This window comes from Sceloporus occidentalis, unplaced genomic scaffold, assembly GCF_023333645.1.
Source record: "Sceloporus occidentalis isolate IW3139 unplaced genomic scaffold, rSceOcc1.0.p SCAF_2, whole genome shotgun sequence".
Lineage (NCBI taxonomy): Eukaryota > Metazoa > Chordata > Lepidosauria > Squamata > Phrynosomatidae > Sceloporus > Sceloporus occidentalis.
In genome coordinates this window covers 127,272,888-127,295,732 of record NW_028316982.1, presented here as the reverse complement: position 1 = coordinate 127,295,732, position 22,845 = coordinate 127,272,888, and the positions used below count along the sequence as shown (strand labels likewise).

Here is a 22,845-nt window from a genome sequence, read left to right as displayed (position 1 = left end):
CTTACAAATGTCTCCTCAATATATGATTGTAATGAAGGAGACCAAAGATAGGTATTCCAGATTTCTTTTCTAACACTTAGTTGGAACTAAGTGATACGATATTGTAAAGCTTGTGTCATGGTTTATACAAATGGAGAGAACTGAGAAAGTGTCAAAAATTGCTTATGAAAGCACCAACGTGGTAGTTGCTCAACCAGAAGTTCCTTCCAGATATTAATTTTTATATAGGAAAACATCATAACTATTCAAAATACAAGATCACCACTTTCCTCTTCAGGAAAACAAGGTTTTATGCAGCTTAAAGGCTTGTGAATGAACACAAATTCCTTTTGATTGCCATGCACTTGTCTACATAGTCATTCATCCCTGTTAATCTTTGGGGCAAAAATATGTTACAAAAACTAGTAGAAGTGAATTCACTTATAAGCATACATTTTATAGCTACTTTCTTTCAGCACCTATTGTGCCTACTTTGCCTAGGTAGTCCTTTAGAAATCAGTGTTTGTCAGATACTGAAATATAACACAATTCCATTTATATAGCACTTCCCATTGACCCTTGGGTATCTTGATGGAATGAAATTGCAAGTAATAAGGTGAGTCTCAAGGAGTGGTGTCATTACTGCAGTTGCTGGGAATTCATGCTCTGAATGTTCTTCAGGATTTCAAGTGCTATTTCATAGCAAAACATATACTGCTCCTAGGCATAAAGAGGAAAACAGAAAATTATTCTTCAGCACAGGATGACAGGCACTGAAAAACAGTCAGATCTGGGAATATTCTAACTATAGGAATGTATAGTATACTATAAAATACATATAGCAATATTATAATAGCACCTGGGGTTACTACCTTTGATATAGCCACATTACAGATGTTCCAGACAAGCTGTAATTATGACATGAATCTCTGCCTGTTCACTGAATTTTATGGGCGTTTCATAGAATCATAGAGTTGGAAGACACCGCAAGAGTCATCCAGTCCAAACCCCTGCCATGCAGGAAATCTCAATAAAAGCATCCCCAACACATGGCCCAGAAGTGGACACAATATTCCAGGTGGTGCCTGACTAGAACAGGATAGAGTCGTACTATTATTTCCCTTGATCTAGACACTATTGATGCAGCCTAAAATCGGATTGGCCTTGTTAGCTGCCGAATCGCATTGTTGACTCATGTTCAATTTGTGGTCCACTTGGACTCCCAGGTCCCTTTCACATGTAGTCTCATTCAGCCAGGCGTCGCCCATCCTGTATCTGTGCATTTAATTTCCCACCCTAAGAGTTGAAATTCATATTGTTAGCTTTGGCCCAGCTTTCTAATCTATTAAGGTCATTTTGAATTTTGAACCTGTCCTCTGGGGTATTAGCTGCTACTCCTAATTTGGTGTCATCTGCAAATTTGATAAGTATGCCCCCAATTCTGTCATCCAAGTCATTGATAAAGATGTTGAATAGCACTGGGCCCAGAACAGAACCCTGTGGCACCCCGCTGGTCACTTCTCTCCAGGATGAAAAGGAGCCATTGTTGAGGACCCTTTGGGTTCGGCCAGTCAACCAATTACAAATCCATGGAACAGTTACATTGTCTAGCCCATATTTCACTATCTTGTTTGCAAGAATGTCATGGGGAACCCTGTCAAAGGCCTTACTGAAATCAAGTTATACTATATCCACAACATTCCCTTCATCTACCAAGCTGGTAATTTTATCAAAAAAGAGATTTGATTTGTCAGGCATGACCTGTTTCTCTGAAACTTTTTTGTGATTATGGAATTGGCTTGTACATGTTTACAGACTCTCTGTTTAATGATCTGCTCTAGAATTTTCCTGGTATTGATGTCAGACTAACTGGACAATAACTGTTGGGATCCTCTCCCCCCCCCCCTTTTTGAAGATGGGGACAACATTTGTCCTCCTCCAGTCTGTTGGGACTTCTCCTGTTCTCCAGGAGTTCTCAAAGATTGTTGCCAATGGCTCTGATATTACATTTTCCAGTTCTTTTAACACCCTTAGATACAGTGCATCTGGTCCTGGAAGAGTTATATTCATTTAGATTACCCAGGTATTCCTGTACTATCTCTTATTCTGTGCTGAAATTTCCCTGTTCTGTCCTCTGCTCCATTATCCTCAGGCCGCGCACCCTTTGCCTTTTCTGAGAAGACTGAGGCAAAGAAGGTGTTGAATAATTCTGCCTTTTCTCTGTCCCCTTTTAGCATTTCATCATTTCAGAAGGCAAGATGGGGGGACAGAGAAAATAGGTTACCAAGATTTAGCACTGCACTAAGCCACCCTGGCTTGGGGGTTAACAGGATGAGGCAGAAGAGGAAGGTGAGGCCCATGGGGGCAATCCAGAGGATGTCATGAACCCTGAGTACAAGTGGGGCTCTACTTGCTTTGGAGAGTATCACTAGAAAGAGACCAAAGGATGAACAGGTTGTTTACTTGTAACTGTGGTTGTTCAAGTGGTCATCTGTGCTTAATATCTATCTCTCCTTCCAGCCACTCTCCTAACCGAAGAGATCTGAGGGTCAATCCAACCGTACCACAAACCCTGTCTCTGCTCCTGTGCAATGCCAGGTCCATTAAAAACAAGACCCACATCGTACACGACCTGCTGGAAGATAACAACTGCGACCTGGCTTGCATTACTGAGACCTGGCTTGGGCCTGAAGGGGAAGCTGTGTGGGCTCAGGCCCTCCCTGCCGGGTACTCAGTTAAGGACCTGTCCAGGTTAGGTGGGCGGGGGGGGGGGGTTGCCTTGATCCATAAGACCACCATATCCTTAGCCAGGAACCATGTCCGGCAGACTACTTTTATCGAGTGTATTTACCTGACCCTGCAAGCTAGAGACAGTCTGGGGATTCTGTTGGTTTATCGGCCACCCCGTGCGCTAACAGACTCCCTGGCCGAGCTGACACAGCTGGTCTCGGAGATGATATTGGAGTCCCCCAGGCTTCTTGTCCTGGGGGACCTCAATGTCCCCTTCGTGACCAGCCAAAGTCCAACAGGTGCGGCTCGGGAGTTCATGGATACCATGGCTGCCATGGGCCTGTCTCAATTAGTCACGGGGCCAACACATTCTGCTGGTAATACGCTCGATATGGTTTTCTGCACGGACATGGAAAGTCCGTGGGCGGAGGTTACTAATATCTCCGCCCTGTCATGGACGGACCATTTCCTGGTAGAGGCGAAGATCAAGGTATCTACCCAACTCCCCCCCCGGGGGTGGCGGACCTATTAGAATGGTCCACCCTCGAAGGCTGATGGAACCCATAAGGTTCCAAGAAGCCCTAGAGGGGTATATGGTTGGATGTGACAGCGATTCTGTTGATGCCCTGACAAACACCTGGGACATTGATCTCTCCAGGGCTATACACAGTATCGCTCCCAAGCGTCCTCTCAGGCCTGCTTCCAAAAATAAGCCCTGGTATACGGAAGATCTTCAGGCAAGGAAGCAGGTTCTGCGACGACTAGAGCGCAAATGGCGGAGACACCAGCACTTAGCCGACAAGGCTCTCCTAGCTTCCCTTTTGGAGGACTATGGAGAGGTGATAGACGCAGCAAAGAACTCGTTCTATGCTGCGCGTATCGCGTCCGCGGAGTTGCGTCCAGCAGAGCTGTTCAGAGTAGTGAGGGAACTTACGCAGCTTCCCTCCTCCCTGAACCCTATTTTGGAACCATCTAAGGCCTGCTGTGACCAATTTAACAACTTTTTCGCGGATAAAACCTCTCGGATAAGGGCTGATCTCGATGCCATTGTTGGGTCAGAAACCAGTGTAGAGGTCTCCAGAGCTTCCGTGAACTCAATTAGACTGGATCACTTTGAGTCTGTAAGTACCGAGGATGTGGACAAGATCCTTAGAAGTGTTAGGAAGACAACCTGCTCTCTCGATCCCTGTCCCTCATGGCTAGCGGCTCAGGGGGGATCGGTGGTAACTACCTTGTTACGCCGAATAATAAACACATCATTCAGGGATGGGCAATTTCCATCTAATTTGAAAACGGCTATCGTAAAACCACTGTTAAAGAAGCCCTCCCTTGACCCCCTGATGCATAATAATTATTGGCCGGTATCGCTATTGCCATTTCTAGGGAAGGTGATCGAAAGGGCGGTTGCCATCCAGCTTCAATCGATCTTGGATGAAACTGATTTTCAAACCGGCTTCCGGGCGGGCTACGGGGTTGAGACTGCCATGGTCGCCCTGGTCGATGATCTCCGTCTGGGCATGGACAGGGGTAGCGTGTCCCTGTTAGTGCTCTTAGACATCTCAGCGGCTTTCGATACCATTGACCATGGTATCCTTCTGGGACGCCTGAGAGAGTTGGGAATTGGTGGCACTGCGCTCCAGTGGTTCCGTTCCTACCTCTTGGGTCGGTCCCAGATGGTGCAGCTGGGGGACGTGTGCTCCGATAGGAGGGCACTTACATCTGGTGTCCCTCAGGGAGCCATTCTGTCCCCCATGCTATTCAACATTTACATGAAACCGCTGGGTGAGATCATCCGGAGACACGGGGCGCGGTGTTATCAGTATGCTGATGACACCCAGATAGTCTTCTCTGTGCCTCCGGCTGCTGCAGTGACCAGGGATGGCATCTCTCCTCTGGATGCCTGTCTGGAGTCAGTAATGGGCTGGATGAGGGAAAACAGACTTAGTCTCAATCCAGAGAAAACGGACATGCTTGTGATAGGTTCTCCTGGCCCGGGAATGGTTGTTTGTCCACCTGTCCTGAATGGGATCACGCTCCCTGTAATGGACTCAGCTCACAGTCTGGGAGTGCTTCTGGACTCGTCACTCCATCTTACATCCCACGTGGATGCGACGGTCAGGAGCACTTGTTATCAGCTGAGGCTGATACGCCAGCTGCGACCCTACCTGGGCCGGGGGGACCTTGAAACGGTAGTACATGCTCTGGTAACCTCTCGTTTGGACTTCTGTAACGCGCTCTACATGGGGCAACCCTTGTACCATACTCGGAAGCTTCAGTTGGTTCAAAACATGGCAGCGAGACTGGTCACTGGCTCTTACAGGACCAGTCACGTAACACCAATTCTGAAAGATCTCCATTGGCTGCCTATTCGCTTCTGGGCACAATACAAGGTGTTGGTTATTACCTATAATGCCCTATATGGCTTGGGCCCAGGGTACTTGGAGGACCGCCTCTCCCCATACATTCCGCCCCGCACACTCAGATCTGCTGGGAAGCAATTGTTACGTGTCCCAGAGGCAAGATGTTCTACCACCACTCAGAGGGCCTTTTCTATCTCTGGCCCCATCCTCTGGAACTCGCTTCCGCACAAGCTCCGCTCAGCCACCTCCCTGGAATACTTCAAAAAGGGGCTTAAAACTTTTTTGTTCCAGCAGGCTTACCCCTAACATTCCATGTTGCCCCCTTCTCTCTCCTCATTGTTCTTGTAATCCTGTGCTAGTTGGGGAAAAAATTTAACTGGATTTTAACTGTTGTTAAGATATTGTGAGATTTTGTATTTTTTGTATTTTAATTTTTTGTATATTGATTGTATCGTGTTTTTGGCTGTTGTGACCCGCCTTGATCCCAGGAAAGGCGGGCTAAAAATAAAGCTATTATTATTATTATTATTATTATTATTATTATTATTATTATTATTTACAATAGGGTTTGGGAGGTGAAAAACTGAGCAGATTGGCAGGATGCCCCATGCACTCCCATGTACTGAGCATGCCTGATTCTGCCAATTTAGCTCCACCTTCAGTTCAAGTCCACTGCAAAAAAATATCAGTAGGGACCTGACTGGAGGGAGGGTAGGGCGGGTTTGTCTGAGGGCACAGATGACCACTTGAACCACAGTTGCAGATAAGCAACCTTTTCTTCTTTTTCATGGTCTCTGTGCCTCACATAATAGGGTGACTAAAAGCTATGACAGGTGGGAAGGTCACAGCAGAATTGAAGAAAGAACAGCACAGTCAAAGCTAGCATCCTGACGAGACCTGAAATCAAGCCGGTAATGCCAAACAAACATGGAAGGTTGGGACCACGTGGCCACCTTGCAGACACCAGGCAGAGGGACGCCTCTGAGAAAGGCGGCAGATGAGGAGACAACCGTAGTTGAGTGTGGGTGCACACCAACAAGAGGAGGGCGTTTGGCCAGTTCATAAGCTAGCAGAATGGTCTGGGCAATCCGCTTTGCCAATAATAATATATATAATGATAAAGATTTATTTCTAGCCCGCCCAATCACGAAGAATCCAGGCGGGTTACAACAGTAAAATACATCAAATTACAATAGAGTTAAAAAAAACCAAACCCTAGACCTACCCCCCCATTTCCAGTACTAAAACAGAATTACACAGTAATAGTATAAAAACATTAAAGACATTAAAGACATTAAACAAAAAAATAGGCAGAAAGATAGGCAGGGAAGAATAGACAGATGCGGGGACAAATATCTCTATATCTGGGGAGGGTAACTAAGTTGGAAAGGCCTGCTGGAAGAGAGCCGTCTTAAGTGCTTTCTTAAAAGCTGTCAGAGTAGAAATATGACGGATCTCCTCTAGCAGGTTGTTCCATAGTTTTGGAGCAGTAATAGAAAAGGCCCTCTGGGAAACTGATATTAGCCAAGATTTTTTTTGGCTGTAGTAGATTTCTTCCAGAGGACCTTAGTGTGCAGGACGGACAATAGGGAAGAAGGTGTTCCCTCAAGTACTCTGGGCCCAAGCCATGTAGGGCTTTAAAGGTAATCACCAACACCTTGTACTTTGCCTCGAAACTAATAGGCAGCCAGTGCAGGGACTTCAAGACCGGTGTTATATGGTCATTCCTAGAAGTTCCTGTAATCAATCTGGCTGCCATATTTTATAAGTTTCCGAACTTGGCACAAGGGTAGCCCCATGTAGAGCGCATTGCAGAAGTCCAGTCGAGAGGTTACCAGTGCATGTACTACTGTTTCCAGGTCCCTCAGCTCCAGGAAGGGGCGCAGTTGGCATACCAGATGAAGCTGATAACAGGCACTCCTGACTGCCGCATTCACCTGAGCTGTCAGTTGGAGCAACGAGTCAAGGAGCACCCTCAAACTGCGGACCGAATCCTTCAGGGGAAGTGTGTCCCCATTCAGAACTGGCTGACACAACTCCATTCCTGGATTCGGGGTTCCTATAGCAAGTACCTCCGTCTTACCTGGATTCAGCTTGAGTCGGTTTTCCTTCATCCAGTCCATTACCGCCCCAAGACAGGCATTCAGAGGAGAGATGCCATCCTTAGTCACTGCTTCAGTCCGAGACATAGAGAAATATATTTGGGTGTCATCAGCGTACTGATAACACCCCGCCCCATGTCTCCGTATGATCTCACCCAGCAGCTTCATGTAAATGTTAAATAGCATTGGGGACAGAATCGTGCCCTGAGGGACACCCGATTTGAGCTCTCTCTTGGCCAAACAACTGTCCCCAAGCGACACCATCTGTAACTTGCCCAAGAGGTAGGATCGGAACCACTGTGATGCAAACCTTTGAGAGGAAACAGGGTGGCCTTTCCTAGGTCTACCATAACAAACAAGCAACTTGTTGGTCAACCTGAACTCAGAAGAACGTCGAACATAAAATGCCAAAGCATGGTGAATATCAAGTGTATGCATAGTCTTCTCCAGAGGTGTATAAGGGTCTGGATAGAAGGTGGGTAGCACAATTTCCTGAGAGAGATGGAAAGGGGATACCACCTTAGGTAAAAAGGAAATGTCTGGCCTGAGGATCACTTTCTCCTTGCGGAAAATCAGGAAGGGCTCCTCCAAGCACAATGCAGTCAGTTCAGATGACCTTCTGGCCGATGTGATGACCACAAGGAATGCCACTTTTAGTGCCAGCAACCTCAAGGAGGCCGACCCTAAAGGTTCAAAGGGAGGCCTAATGAGGTGTGTAAGCACCAAGGAGAGTGACTACACAGGAGCCAGCAGAGGCAGTGGAGCGTAAAGGTGGTGTAGACCTTTGAAGAACCTTTTTAAGATAGGAGAGGTGAAGAGCCTAGCAGATGGTGAGCCAGAGGGCTGGTTGGCTACAATAGCTGACAAGGATACTTTGAGGGATGAGAAGGCTAGCCCCTAGTCACGTAGGTGAAGAAGGAAGTGCAAGGCCGTCAAAAGTTGAACAGGTGACGACGGTTTGGCTCTGAAGCAGGAAGTGCAAGGCCGTCAAAAGTTGAACAGGTAAGGACGGTTCAGCTCTAACCTCAGCAAAGACACAGAAGCACTTCCATTTGTAAGAATAAGACAGCTTAGTGGAGTCCTTTCTGGAAGCTGACAGGACCCTGATAAGTTCAGGAGAGGTGAAGGCTGGATCCTTCACGTTGTCATGTGGAGACTGAGCAGGTCTGGGTGAAGGACTGCACCGTTGAAGTGGGAGAGAAGATTCGGCCAATTCAGAAGTGTGAGGTATTGCCCCCTGGACAGGTGGAGTAGGAGGGCAAACCAGGGTTTCCTGGACCAATAAGCAGCCAGCAGAATTGCGTTGGCTCTGTCTCTGTTCATTTTGACCACAACTCTTGCCACCAATGGAAGTGGGGGAAGGCATATAGGAAGTGGAGGCTCCAATTGAGGAGGAATGTGTCTCCTAGACAGCCCTGTCCTTGGCCTGCTCTGGTGCAGAACATCGGGCATTGAGTGTTTTCTGGAGTGGCAAAGAGGTCCAGGGAGGGTGTCCCCCATCGTAAGGTAGAAGGCTTGTTCTGACAGCGTTCATTCATGCTGAAGGACCTTGTCCCTAATTAGGAAGTCTGCCAGAACATTGTCCTTGACTGGCAGATGAACTGCCACTGGATGAATAGAACGGTGATGACACCACGTTCAGAGCATCTGAGCAAGGTGAAGAAGGATGGAGGAGTGTGTCCCGCCTTGTTTGTTGATATAACAAACAGTTGTCACATTGTCTGTTATCACCTGGACCAACCCTGTGGAGGAGATGATGTTCGAAAGCCCAAAAGGCTTTGATGACAGCCAGGAGTTCCAGGGCGTGGATGTGCATCTCCCTCCCTGAAGGGGACCAGAGACCTTGAACTCTCTGTAAAGAGCTCCCTAGCCTGTTTACAACTGTAAGCTAATTACCCCCAACAATCTGGATACTCATTTTAGTGACCTCGGAAGGATCCAAGCCTGATTCAAGCTTGAGCCCTTTTGCTGCTATTGAACTCACAACTTTATGGTTTTGAGAGAGTGGCTGCAGTACATGCATTTAACAATTGTGCCACCAGTGGCCTCAACCATACTGAAGACAGGGTCTCTCAGTGGCTTAGGGGCCACATTAACTTGGAGTCCTATAGCTCATGCCAGCCTCTGGATCACATCTGAAAAGAGTTGGATATCTTCAGTAGGAGACTGAGGTGTAGTATCTTCAGTCTCTTCCTGTGGAGATGCTATGACAGGAGAGGGAAAGGTTGGTGATATCTCTGTGTCATAAGCAGATTCCTCAATAGACTGTGGCAAAGGAGCAAGTGTTTCAAGATGAGGCACCTATGAAACAGCTGGAGGAGGCATAGGCTGGTCTACTGTCATGGAAGAAACAATTGGAATGACAGCTGGGATCAGTGTCGTTATCAATGTCGACATCGGGATCTGAGCAGCTAGCATAGAATGAGCAGGTGAGTGTGGAGGTCGGGAGACTGTGGCCATAGTACAATGAGGAGGAGAAGGGACCCTGGTAGCATCATAGTCCGAATGCCTCGGAAAACAAGAGTGAGGTTGATATCGAGAGGGGGAATCATAGCAGGGTTCCTTGTAGTGGTATCAATCTCTGTAAGATGGAGAGTAAGACCTATAAGAAGAAAGGTGCTCTCTCCAATAATCCTCTGCTCTGTATCGAGCAATATACAATGCCGAGATATGGTGAATCTTGATAGTAGTGCCTGGAAGATGAAGCTGACAGCTCAACTTGGTTTCTAGATGGTGTTGGAAACCTGTGAGACCTGGCAGGAAACATATCCCAGTGTCAAGGGGGTAGAGATGAGAAGGAGAACCTGTATGTCCGAACCAGTGATGCAAATATCTGCAACGGAACCGATGTAAAGAGGAGAGTCTGTTGGTGGCACAGAAGGAGCAAGTGTCAATGCCAAAAACAATGGAGTACTCAGCGATACTGGGGTCAAGCCCCCGATGTCAAGTGTGTAATAATGACCAAGATAGGGGGGTTGTAAAGCCGGTGTTGGTGTGAAAACTGGCATCAGTGCTGCTGTTGCAGTGTTGAGACAGACAGCGAGGCTGAAGAAGCAAGAGAGCAGTAGCCTTGGATTTGTGCGTCTTTTTAGATCTCTCGACATCAAGGTCAGTAGAGACATTGGGCCTCTATTATAGATTTCTGGGGCTGCCTTGCCTGAGGGGCAGAGGACACCTCCTGCAATGCACCAGAGTGCACAGTAGATGGTGACTGTGACACCGAAGAAGCAGTCTGTTTTGCAGTCGATGTCAAACACACACACACACACGTGTACCTAGATCAAAATATCACATTTCTACAAGAAACCCATAGAAAAGGGACGGGGCATATTTTTTCTAACTCAAACTTCCAAAACCAATACACTGCTGGAAATTTTATGAAAGCCAGAGGAGGAGTACTTTTAATAGTCAAAAATATTCCTTCTTAGAAGAACAAATAATGAGACTCAGAAGGTCGATATGTAATTTTGCAAGGCACTATTACAGGTAGGAAGCTCACCCTCAGCACTCTCTATTCCCCCCCCCCAAAAAAAAAAAAAGACTGGAAAACATTCTTATAAAAGTTTGTGAAAACTCTTTTAGATAATGCAGTTGGTGATCTATGAATGAAGTTCTGGATTATAATCTAGAGAGAATCTCACTGTCAAATATCATTGCCAAGGATTCTATTCTTGATCCCTGGAGAGTCACACACCCACAAAACAGATCATACACCTTTTTCTCCAACACATATGTCTTATCTGTGTCTAGAACTGACTATTTTTTCATTTCCAAATCACTTCTCCCAGAGATCACTGATGTCCAAATCAATCCCATCACACACTCCGATCATGCATTCTTAATCATGAACTGGAGACCTGGCCCCAACACCCCAAAAATTCAGATCTGGAGATTTAACCCTTTCCTCCTATTAGATTCTCAATTTCAATCCCGAATTAAATATACAATTAAAATCTTCTACAAGGAAAACAAAACTGTTGACACCTCGGAAGCCCTCCTGGGGATACCTAAAAAAACAGTACTCCAGGGGCTGTTTATTTAGGAAGGAGCCAGGAAAAAGAAATCAAGAGATCTGATCAGAAAGATACTTATGTCAGAGAACCAACAACTACAGCAAGCACCAACCTATTAAAAAAGAAGGCAGAACTAAAAGAACTGGAGAATAGAAAAATACAAGTCTCAGTGCAATACACCAGGGCATATTATTATGAATTCAATAATAAAATCTCCCATTTACTAGCCAGAGCTGTCAAAAGGAAAGCTAACAAAAAACTAATTGTGTCATTGTCCTCCAGCAATGGCAAACTAATCAGCTCTTCCAAAGAGATTCTCAAAGAATTTCATAAATTTTATAAAACCCTGTACACATCAGAAATCTCAGATGATCCAACAACAAAAGATTTTATACAAAAGCTGAAATTGAAAAAATTCCCTGAATCTCATCACTCCCTCCTAAGCAAACCAATAAAATTGGAATTGATAATAAAAAGCCATAAAGAAACTGAAATCATTTAAATCTCCAGGTACAGATGGCTTTTCTGTTGAACTTTACAAACTTCTAATAGATGACCTCGCTCCTACTTTATATACCCTTTTTAATGAAGTCATGGATGGTGGTCACACACACACCCCAACAACTGGCACAGATCATGAATTATTCCCATCCCCAAGATGCAAAATAAGAAGCCCTTGGTCACGGCATTCAGGCTGATAGCACTACTGAACCAGGATGCTAAATTATTCACATCCATTATGGCAACCAGGTTAATTAAATACATTCTGGATTATATTAATCTGGATCAGATGAGTTTTTTGCCAGGCAGGAAAATGACAGATTCAATATGCAGAGTCCTCCATCTAATACACCACTCCTCACAAACAAAAACACCCTTAGCTCTCCTTTCATTAGATGTCTTAAGGTATTTCTTGTTCGGAGTGTTAAAAGAAATTGAATTTGGTAACAGCTTCACATCTATTTTGGTGCACTTATACAGAAACTCAGAAACAACAGTGTTAGTAAATAGGATAGAATCTGAGAAGTTCAATTTATACAGAAGCACTCTATATTGAACCTCTAGCTGAACTCCTTAGGTCAAACCCAAACATAAAGGGCTTGCAAATCAATAAGTCCCACCACAAAATTATGTTGTATGTAGATGACATCTTACTGGTGGGGCAACAACTTAAAACCACCTTCCCCAAATTAAAAAACACATTAGACATCTTTGGGAAGCATTTGGACCTTAAGATTAATTACCAAAAATCCATATATGAATGCCCTGTCTGCAGTCCAAACTGTCACAGTGAAAACTACTGGCATACAACTATGTCCCTCAGGGTTTTCACACCTGGGCATCCTCATAACAAAAGATGTATCCCATCTGATCTCTAGTATCTATGGAGGTAAACTCCCATAGTATGGCTGAGTTGAAATTACTCTTCTCCATTAAGCCACGGAGCACATTAAGAGAGATCAAAATCAAAGAAGAAAGACTAATTGATAACCTGGAAGAGGAAGGACTATTAAGAGAACAAATATATCAAGATCTTGAAGAAGGAGAGGGAAGAGAAGAAGGCGAGGAAGAAGAAGATTTAGGATTGGAACTGGAATTAGAATGGGAATTAGAGCGCTATAAAGAAAAATAAACAAATAAAGGAAAAAGAAAAATACAGTACATAGACAAAAAAAGACACAAAATAGTGATATCAACTCTAGACTGGAAAGATGAAGAATCGAATGAAACTACTATCTTGGAACGTAAAAGGACTAAACACCCCTCCAAAAAAGAAAGAAAAATCTTTCACCACTTACAAAAGCAAAAAGCAGATATTATCTGTCTTCAGGAAACGCATATTAAAGAAAAAGATAAGAAATATCTGAGAAATCAAAAATTGGGGAAAGAATTTATTTTGGCTTCAAAAAATAAGAAAAAAAGAGTAGTAATTAATGTAAATTCAAGATTTGAGGTGAAAGAACTAATAAGTGGACGATTTGAAATAATAGAATTAAATGGAGAATTAGGGAAAACGCTTATAATTGGGGTATATGCACCGTTGGAGAACAAAAATGACTTTTATCAAAAACTATTAAAGAAAGTAGAAAATTTAAACTTAAACTATAATAAAATTATTGCAATGGGTGATTGGAATGGAGTTGTCAATCCTAAATTAGAAAAAGTGAAACAAAATCAAGGAAAACTGCCAAAAAAATTTTTTTTAATGATAGAAACAATTGGAATAAAGGATATATGGAGGATTAAATATGACATTAGTAAAGAATACACCTTTTTTTATAATGTTCATAACTCATGGTGTAGAATTGATATGTTTTTTGTTTCAACTCAACTATGTAAAATTATCAAGAAAATAGATATTCATCCAAGAATCTGGTCAGACCATAACCCAATATCAATGGTAATAATAAATGGAGAAAAATCTTATAGATGGCAATTAAATAATACGCTTCTACAAAGGTAAGCTATTGTAAAAGAAACCCAAGAACAACTAGAAATTGCGGAAAACTTAGACAAAGAAATTACAGATGATGTGGTGTGGGATATTTCAAAGGTTTTTATTAGAGGATTTTTTTATAAAGAAAAATAGAGATTAAAAAGAAGAAAAGAGAACAAATCACAAATTTAGAAAAAGAAATATTGAATAAAGAAAAGCAGATGAAGACAATGGGGAACAATAAGAACATCAGAAAAGAAATAGAACTACTACAGAAACAAATTGCAATGATCACAATTGAAGAAATAGAAAAGAAAATTAACTATACAAGACAAAAAAAAAATCGAATTTGAAAATAAGCCTGGAAAGCTACTAGCATACAAACTCAAAAAAGAAAAGAAAAGAAAATTGTGACAAAATTGAAAGAAGGTAATATAGTATACACTGATCAAAAATCCATAAAAGAAATATTTTAAGTACTATTTGAATTTATTCAAAAAAGAGAAAGTTGATGAGGATAAAATCGAATAACAGTAAAAAATATGTAGAATAACAGAAAATTTTAAAAAATCAGAAGAACAAAAAAAGAGTTGAATAAAGAAATAACAACACAAGAAATTGCAAATGTAATAAATAAAATGAAATTAGGGAAAACCCTTGGGCCTGACAGTTTGGGAGTTGACTTCTATAAAATCTTTAAGGATAAATTAACAATACCCCTCCAAAGAACAATGAATAGAATTTTGAAAGGAAAAATACCAAAAGCTTGGGCACAAGTGAACGTTGTATTAATACCAAAAGAAAACCGTGACTAGAAAGCTGGGCCAAAGCTAACAAAATGAAATTCAACACAGAGAAATGTAAGGTATTGCACTTAGGGCGGAAAAATAAAATGCACAGATATAGGATGGGTGACACCTGGCTGAATGAAACTACGTGCGAGAGGGATCTAGGAGTCCAAGTAGACCACAAGTTGAACATGAGTGAACAGTGTGATGCGGCAGCTAAAAAGGCCAATGCTATTTTAGGCTGCATCAATAGAAGTATAGTGTCTAGATCAAGAGAAGTAATAGTGCCATTGCATTCTGCTTTGGTCAGGCCCCACCTAGAATATTGTGTCCAGTTCTGGGCGCCACAATTCAGAAAGGACATTGAGAAACTGGAGCGTGTCCAAAGGAGGGCGACAAAAATGGTGAAGGGTCTGGAAACCATGCCCTATGAGGAACGACTTAGGGAGCTGGGGATGTTTAGCCTGGAGAAAAGAAGGTTAAGAGGTGATATGATAGCCCTGTTTAAATATTTGAAAGGATGTCATATTGAGGAGGGAGCAAGCTTGTTTTCTGCTGCTCCAGAGAACAGGACCCGGAACAATGGATGCAAGCTACAGGAAAAGAGATTCCACCTGAACATTAGGAGGAACTTCCTGACAGTAAGGACTGTTCGACAGTGGAATGCACTTCCTCGGAGTGTAGTGGAGTCTCCTTCCTTGGAGGTCTTTAAACAGAGGCTGGATGGCCATCTGTCAGGGATGCTTTGATTTGGATTTCCTGCATGGCAGGGGGTTGGACTGGATGGCCCTAGTGGTCTCTTCCAACTCTACGATTCTATGATTCTATGATTCTATGTGACTACCTAGATCCAAAAAACTATAGACCAATTTCTTTACTAAATTGTGACAATAAAATTTTTACAGGAATTATAGCAGAAAGACTTTAAAAAATTAATAAACTAGATTCATGAAGATCAATCAGGATTTTTGCCAAATAGATTAATTAAAGATAATATTAGAAATCTATTAGATATAATTGAATACCACAAAAAATATAGATTAAAAAACTAGCACTATTATTCATTGATGCAGAAAAAGCCTTTGATAAAGTAAATTGGAATTTCATGAAAAAAAAATCTTAGATAAAATGGACAGTTGGTTCAAATTTCAAAGAATAGATAGATAACATCTACAAACACCAAGAAGGAACTTTGATAGTAAACAGTGAAACAACTGAAAATTACACAGTTCAAAAAGGCGTGAGACAGGGGTGTCCACTATGACCGCTGTTATTTACAATAACATTAGAAATCCTAAATACAATCGGCCCTTCTTATACACTGATTTTTTATACATGGATTCAAGCATCCAAGGTTTGAAAATATTTTTAAAAAGTATACATTTCAAATATCAAACCTTGATTTTCCATTTTTTATAAGGGACACCATTTTGCTATGTCATTATATTTAACGGGACTTGAGCAGCCACAGATTTTGTTATAAATGGGGAATCTTGGAACTAAATCCCAGCATTTAACAAGGGTCCACTGTAATGCTATAAGAGCGAACAAAAGAATTGAAGGGATCAAGGTTAAAAATATGGAATACAAACTACGGGCTTTTGCGGACGACTTAATGATTTCCTTAGCAAATCCAACAGAAAGCATGAATGAATTTTTAAGATTGATAAAAGAATATAGTGAAGTATCGGGACTCCAAATAAATGAAGAAAAATCTAAAATGCTGCTAATGAACATGTATGAAGAAGATAAACAAAAGTTTAAAAATCAAACAAAATTCCAAATTAGTAAGAAAATAAGATATCTAGGAATTAACATTACAACAAAGAATTCAGACCTTTTAAAGAATAATTATATCAACAAATGGCAGGAAATTAAGAAAGATCTGGAAAGGTGGGATAAAATTGGTTTGTCATGGATGGAAAGAATATCAACTATAAAAATGAATATATTGCCCAAAATGTTGTTTTTATTTCAAAATATACCAATAATAATAAATGATACACCGTATAGAACATGGCACAAAGCTATATCAAAATTCTTACGGTCAGGGAAGAAACCCAGAATTAAATTTAAATTAAATTTATATGCATGATCCAAACAATAGAGGAGGACTGGCATTACCAAATTTAAAATTATATTATTATGCAAGTTGTATGGATTGGGTTACGAAATGGATCAAACTAAAAAAAGAAAGAATGTTACAATTAGAAAGTTTTTGAATAAGATATTGGTGGCACAGTTATTTATTTTACGACAAACTTAAAGTAAACAAAGATTTTAATAATCATTTTATTCGACATGCCTTGTTAAGAGCCTGGTTAAAAGTAAAACCAAGATGGTGTCAAAATATTCCAAAATGGGCCTCCTCAAATGAAGATTTATTTAATAGAACTAAACTATATGAAGATATGACGACGAACAATAAGGGTGAAATTAAACTGAAAACACAAGAACAACTATTGACAATGGGATATAATGTCACTTGGTTCACATATCAACAAATTAGAGACAGATTTATCATGGATAAAAAGTGTACTGGTTTTGGAGAAGTAGATTCAAATTTGGAAAATATTGTTAAATCAGAAGACAATCATAAAATAAATAAATATTATAAAGCATTACTGAAATTAGATATGGAAGAAGGTTTGGTAAAACCCCAAATGGTAAAATGGGTCCCAAATAGTGGTAAGAATATAAATTTGGAACATTGGGAAAAAACATGGACAAAAAGAATAAAACATACTTGAAGTTACAATATGAGAGAAAAAATTTACAAAATGTAGTACAGATGGTATTTAACACCATATAAATTGGCAAAGATGAATAAAATTTTGAGTAACTTATGTTGGAAATGTGAAAAAGAAATAACCTTCCATTATTCGTTCCTCATAGGGCATGGTTTCCAGGTGGGGCCTGACCAGAGCAGAATACAGTGGCACTATTACTTCCCTGGATCTAGACACTATACTTCTATTGATGCAGCCTAAAATCGCATTGGCCTTGTTAGCTGCCACATCACACTGTTGACTCATGTTCAACTTGTGGTCTACTTGGACTCCTAGATCGCTTTCACACGTAGTTTCATTCAGCCAGGTGTCCCCCATCCTATATCTGTGCTTTTCATTTTTCCACCCTAAGTGCAGTACCATACATTTCTCCGTGTTGAATTTCATTTTGTTAGCTTTGGCCCAGTTTTCTAGTCTGTTCAGGTCATTTTGAATCTTGATCCTGTCCTCTGGAGTATTAGCTACTCCTACTAATTTGGTGTCATCTGCAAATTTGATAAGTATTCCCCCAATTTTGTCCTCCAAGTCATTGATAAAGATGTTGAATAGAACTGGCCAGAGGACAGAGCCTTGTGGGACCCCACTGGTCACTTCTCTCCAGGATGAAAAGGAGCCATTGTTGAGCACCCTTTGCGTTCGGTCGGTCAACCAGTTACAAATCCACGTAACAGTTGCCTTGTCTAGCCCACATTTTACAAGCTTGTTTGCAAGAATATCATGGGGAACTTTGTCAAAGGCCTTACTGAAATCAAGATACACTATATCCACAGCATTCCCTTCATCTAACAAGCTGGTAATTTTATCAAAGAAAGAGATAAGGTTTGTCTGGCATGACTTCTTTCTCTGAAACCCGTGTTGACTTTTTGTGATTATGGCATTGCTTTCTAGATGTTCACAGTCTCTTTGTTTAATGATCTGCTCCAGAATCTTTCCTGGTATTGATGTCAGGCTAACTGGACAATAATTGTTGGGATCCTCTTTTTCCCCCTTTTTGAAGATGGGGACAATGTTTGCCCTCCTCCAGTTTGCTGGGATCTCTCTTGTTCTCCAGGAGTTCTCAAAGATTATTGCTAATGGCTCCGATATTACATTTGCCAGTTCTTTTAATATCCTTGGATGTAGTTCATCTGGTCCTGGAGACTTAAATTCATTTAGATTAACAAGGTATTCCTGTACTATCTCTTTACTTATTTTGTGCTGAAATTCCCCTATTCTGTCCTCTGCTCCATTATCCTCAGGTTGAGCACCCTTTGCCTTTTCTGAGAAGACTGAGGCAAAGAAAGTGTTGAGTAATTCTGCCTTTTCTCTGTCTTCTTTTAGCATTTTGCCATCTTCTCCACGCAGTGGCCCTAGCATTTTCTTCTTCTTCCTTTTGCTGCGGACATATCTAAAAAAGCCCTTTTTGTTGTTCTTAACCTCTCTAGCAAGCCTGAGTTCATTCTGCGCTTTAGCTTTTCTGACTTCATCTCTACACAGGCTCACTATTTGTTTGAATTCCTCTTTGGTGATTTCCCCATTTTTCCATTTCTTATACATGTCCCGTTTAAAACGTAGCTCAGTTGAAAGTTCTTTAGTCATCCATCCTGGGTTCTTGAGACATCTCCCATTTTTCTTCCTCACTGGAACTGTTTGAAATTGTGCCTTCAGTATCTCCCTTTTTAGAAATTCCCTTCCATCTTGAACTCCCTTCTCTTTTAGTATTGTTGACCATGGGATCACACTCAGTATTTCTTTAAGTTTACTAAAATCGGCTTTCCTAAAGTCTAGAATGCGTGTCTGACTATGCCTGGCTTCTCCTTTCCATTGTATAACAAACTGTAGGAGAACATGGTCACTTCTACCTAAGGATCCCACCACTTGCACTCCATTAACTAGGTCATCCCTGTTGGTTAGGATCAGATCCAAAATAGCTGATCCCCTTGTTGCCTCTTCCACCTTTTGGACAATGAAGTTATCTCCAAGGCAAGTGAGGAATTTGCTAGAACTTGAGGATTTGGGTGAGTTTGCCTTCCCGCAAATATCAGGATAGTTGAAGTCACCCATCACTACTACATCTCTCCTTTCTGAATGTGTGGTCATCTGTTCTTGAAAGACATCATCCAATTCTTCTGTCTGACTTGGGGGTCTGTAGTAGACTCCCACAATAACATCCTTGTTGTTTCCCTGCCCTTTAATTTTTATCCAGATGCTCTGCACCTGGCTTCCAGGATTGATGTCCTGGATCTCTTCACTGGTGTAAATGTCCCTGACATATATAGGGCTATTCCTCGTCCTTTCCAGTTTGGCCTATTTCTCTTAAAAAGGTTATACCCCTCTATTTCTACATTCCAATCATGAGACTCATCCCACCAGGTTTCAGTGATGCTTTGTTGTGCTAGTAGTTGAAGTTCATCTTGCTTATTTCCCATGCTCTGTGTATTAGTGTAGAGACATCTAAGCCCATGTGTTCCCTATCTTAAAAGCTCTCCACTGGTTGCCAATTAGCTACTGGGCATGGTACAAGGTGTTGGTTATTACCTTTAGAGCCCTACATGACTTAGGTCCAGCTTACTTGCGGGAGCGTGTCTTTCCATACAATCCACCCTGCACTCTCAGGTCCTCTGGGAAGAACCAATTGCAGCCAAAGAAGACCAGGTTGACTACGATTTCCCAGAGGACATTTTCATCAGCTGCTCCAAAACTGTGGAATGACCTGCTGGAGGAGATCTGCCAGATTAGCACCCTTGACGCCTTCAAGAAGGCACTTAAGATGAATCTCTTCCGGCAGGCCTTCCTGACTGACCTCTAAAAATAGACTGCCCCTCTGTCCATAGCCTATCCTTTTAACCTTTTTAACTTGTAATTGTAATTTGAATGTCTTTTATCATTTATAATCTGAGTATTATTTTATGTTGGAATTGTGGATTTTTATGATTTATTGCATTATATAATTGTATTTTTATTATTTTTTTGGAACCCACCTTGATCCGAAGGGAGAGGCGGGCTAAAATTTATTATTATTATTATTATTATTATTATTATTATTATTATTAGACAAGGGGCAGAACTGCAAGGGAAGGGTGGAAAAAAGTTTGGGACACTTAGTTATCGGAAAAGTTTTCTTATGCTTTTCAACTCTGTACATATAGACCTCCAAGGATATTTGGTATTTATGTATTAATTGTTTGTTTTCTATTGTTGTTATAAAACAAATGAAAACACTTAATTATAAAAAAAAAGAAAAGAAAGAATGGGTTTGCTCATCACTTCAGCCTCTCCATGGCTTTCTGCATATCCTCTTGCAATGTAGGTTGAGTGAGTCCCATCGCTAAGCAGTTAAAGACCATACTGCCACCTCCCCTCAGGCAGTGTCCCTATTCAGCCTTCCTATTCAACTAACCAGGGGTTGTTTCAAATCTTTTTAGCGTATTCACACTCTGGAGTTAAAACCATAAGCTATTCTGGAGTCCTTTTGTCAATTCCATGGGAAAACCATCAAGTCTTTATTACACCATGTAGGAATGTGAAGTATCAATTGAGGATGCAAAACAGGATATAAATATCCACTCCACATTTTGCCAATTTCCTGCTATAGACTAAGGATTTGTTTTGCAGACTGGAGCTCCATTTTCTGTATAGCTCTCAGACTCTGTAGGAGCCACTCTCCATCTTCTGTGGAACCCTCTCTTCAGGCAAGGCAATTTTATTCCCAGTATGGTCTTTAACTGCTTAACGATGGGACTTCACTATTCAAACTTTCACACCTTTCTTTCTGTTAGCCTTGTATGATTCTTAAAGTTGCATTGGATTTGTGTGCCTTTGCACATTTCTAAATATTTATTGAAGTCTTTGTAGTTAGTACTTTTATACATTGGTGTAAAGATCCCCGTAAGTTATCCACCTCCCACAAGCCCCCTTTTGAGCTAATAATTTCCTCAAAATACCAAGGAGAAGATTACACTATTGCAGGGGACTCCAAGTCCCCCCACCTTTTGGGCTGACAATGGACAAGTGTGGATGACTTTTGGGCTCCCTCCCATCATATCCCTACTACACAAAAAACAAACAAAAAAAAACTTTTTTTGGCCCCAAATGCCTCTAAGCACACTCTGGGGATATTGGGGGCATTTTAGTCATGATTTTAGATCTCTCGAGACCATTTTAGGCCCAGGAAAGACCCACTTTCAAATCAGGAATTAACTAAGAGTCACTTTTGGTTATAAAAAAAGATCTTTGCTGGGCCTAAAATGATTCAAAGAGTCCCAAACATGGGGAAAATGCCTCCACATCCACTAGAGAGCATTTGGCAGCAAAAAATTAGGGCATTTTGTTTGACCTTTGGGAGGTTAATGAAGGCCACATGCCATATTTTGCCCACCCATGTTGTAGAAGATACTAACCATACAGATTTCAAAACATTTGGTGAGGCTTTAAAGATAGCAACTTTATAAATTTAGCTGAAATGAAAAGAAAAATCTCATACATTGAGAGGATGTTCTATAATAAATTCTGGAGATGGGTGTATATAATATCTCCTTAGTTATAAGCAGCACTTAATCTTCCAAATGTGAAAATAATGTGATAAAGTTTTATTTGGAAATCATACTTTTGAGACCTACAGGGCATGTTCCTTGGAGGATGCCATCCCTTTTTTGGTGAAGTTTTTACAGGGCTGAGAGTGGAAATAAGGGACGAAACAGACCGGCTTGAAGGGGCAGCATCATGCTGCTCCTGAAAAAGCTGGGTGGACATTGCGGCAACTGCACACTGGCAGTAAAATGCAGTGCCTTTTTTCACCTGAAAGAAGCCATTTTTTTCTGCAGTCGCCACAGCTTTTCATTGCTCCTGCAGCATGCAGCATGTAAATGCTGCACCACCGGGGCACTGAAAAGCTGACCCCCATGCGGGCCGTGGGGTGGCATGACGCCAGCTTCAGAGTGGCATCAGGACATGTGTCATGCATACACCGTGCCCCCAAGTTGCTGGGAGGCTGGAGCTTCAAAGCGCTCTGTTTCGGCTCTAAGTGTTCTATAGAAAAGGGTTCCAGGTTCCTGGTGCCTCTCAGCAAACACAAAAGCTATGTAGCTCAATGGCTAAGGTCCTTTTACATAAAAAGATTATATATCTAGCCTAAATTCCCAGACTTTCAGTTTGGTGTGTCTTAATTCTATACGTTTTGTGGAAAGAGACTCAGTGTCCTTACCTTGGTTTGGATCATGCCAAATCGCTGATGTCTCAGATGTGTTACAATCTGCTTGATGTCAAACTGCGAGAAAGAAAGAAAGGTTATTTATATCTAGAATCTATATAGAATATGTCATTATGTATTTTTTTTAGCTTTTTCTAATTTCTATAGAACTTCTATAGAATTTTTATAGCATGTTTTATCTGTTTTTGTGTTATTTTGATATGGCCTAAGGGCTAATCAATAAACATTGATTGATTGATTGATTGATTGATTGATTGATTTGTCATTAGATCAGCCCATGGGGTGTGTTTTTTTCCTCCCTGCGCCTATTCTGTAGGCTGCACCAGCAAATTTCAGCATGCCTTAAGTGATGTGATATCACTTCTGGCCACCATTCTGGCCAACATTTGACATTTTTTCTTTTTTCTTTTTGGTGTGTTTTAAAGGAGGTGCGAGTCTTTGTAAGGTTAGGGAAATAAA

At 41.4% G+C, this 22,845-nt stretch overlaps 1 protein-coding gene across 1 annotated transcript in view; it reads right to left on the bottom strand.

Annotated features, from left to right (window-relative positions):
* Positions 1-430: 430 nt before the first annotated feature.
* LOC149319002 (tyrosine-protein phosphatase non-receptor type 20-like) overlaps positions 431-22,845 on the bottom strand; it is an 86,768-nt gene continuing 64,353 nt past the window's right edge. The window contains exons 10-11 of the mRNA XM_089508370.1: positions 22,381-22,443; positions 431-699 (exon numbers count right to left, since the gene is read on the bottom strand). Of these exons, the coding sequence (XP_089364496.1) occupies positions 619-699; positions 22,381-22,443 (144 nt within the window). The 3' untranslated portion in view covers positions 431-618. The remainder of the gene's footprint in view (positions 700-22,380; positions 22,444-22,845) is intronic.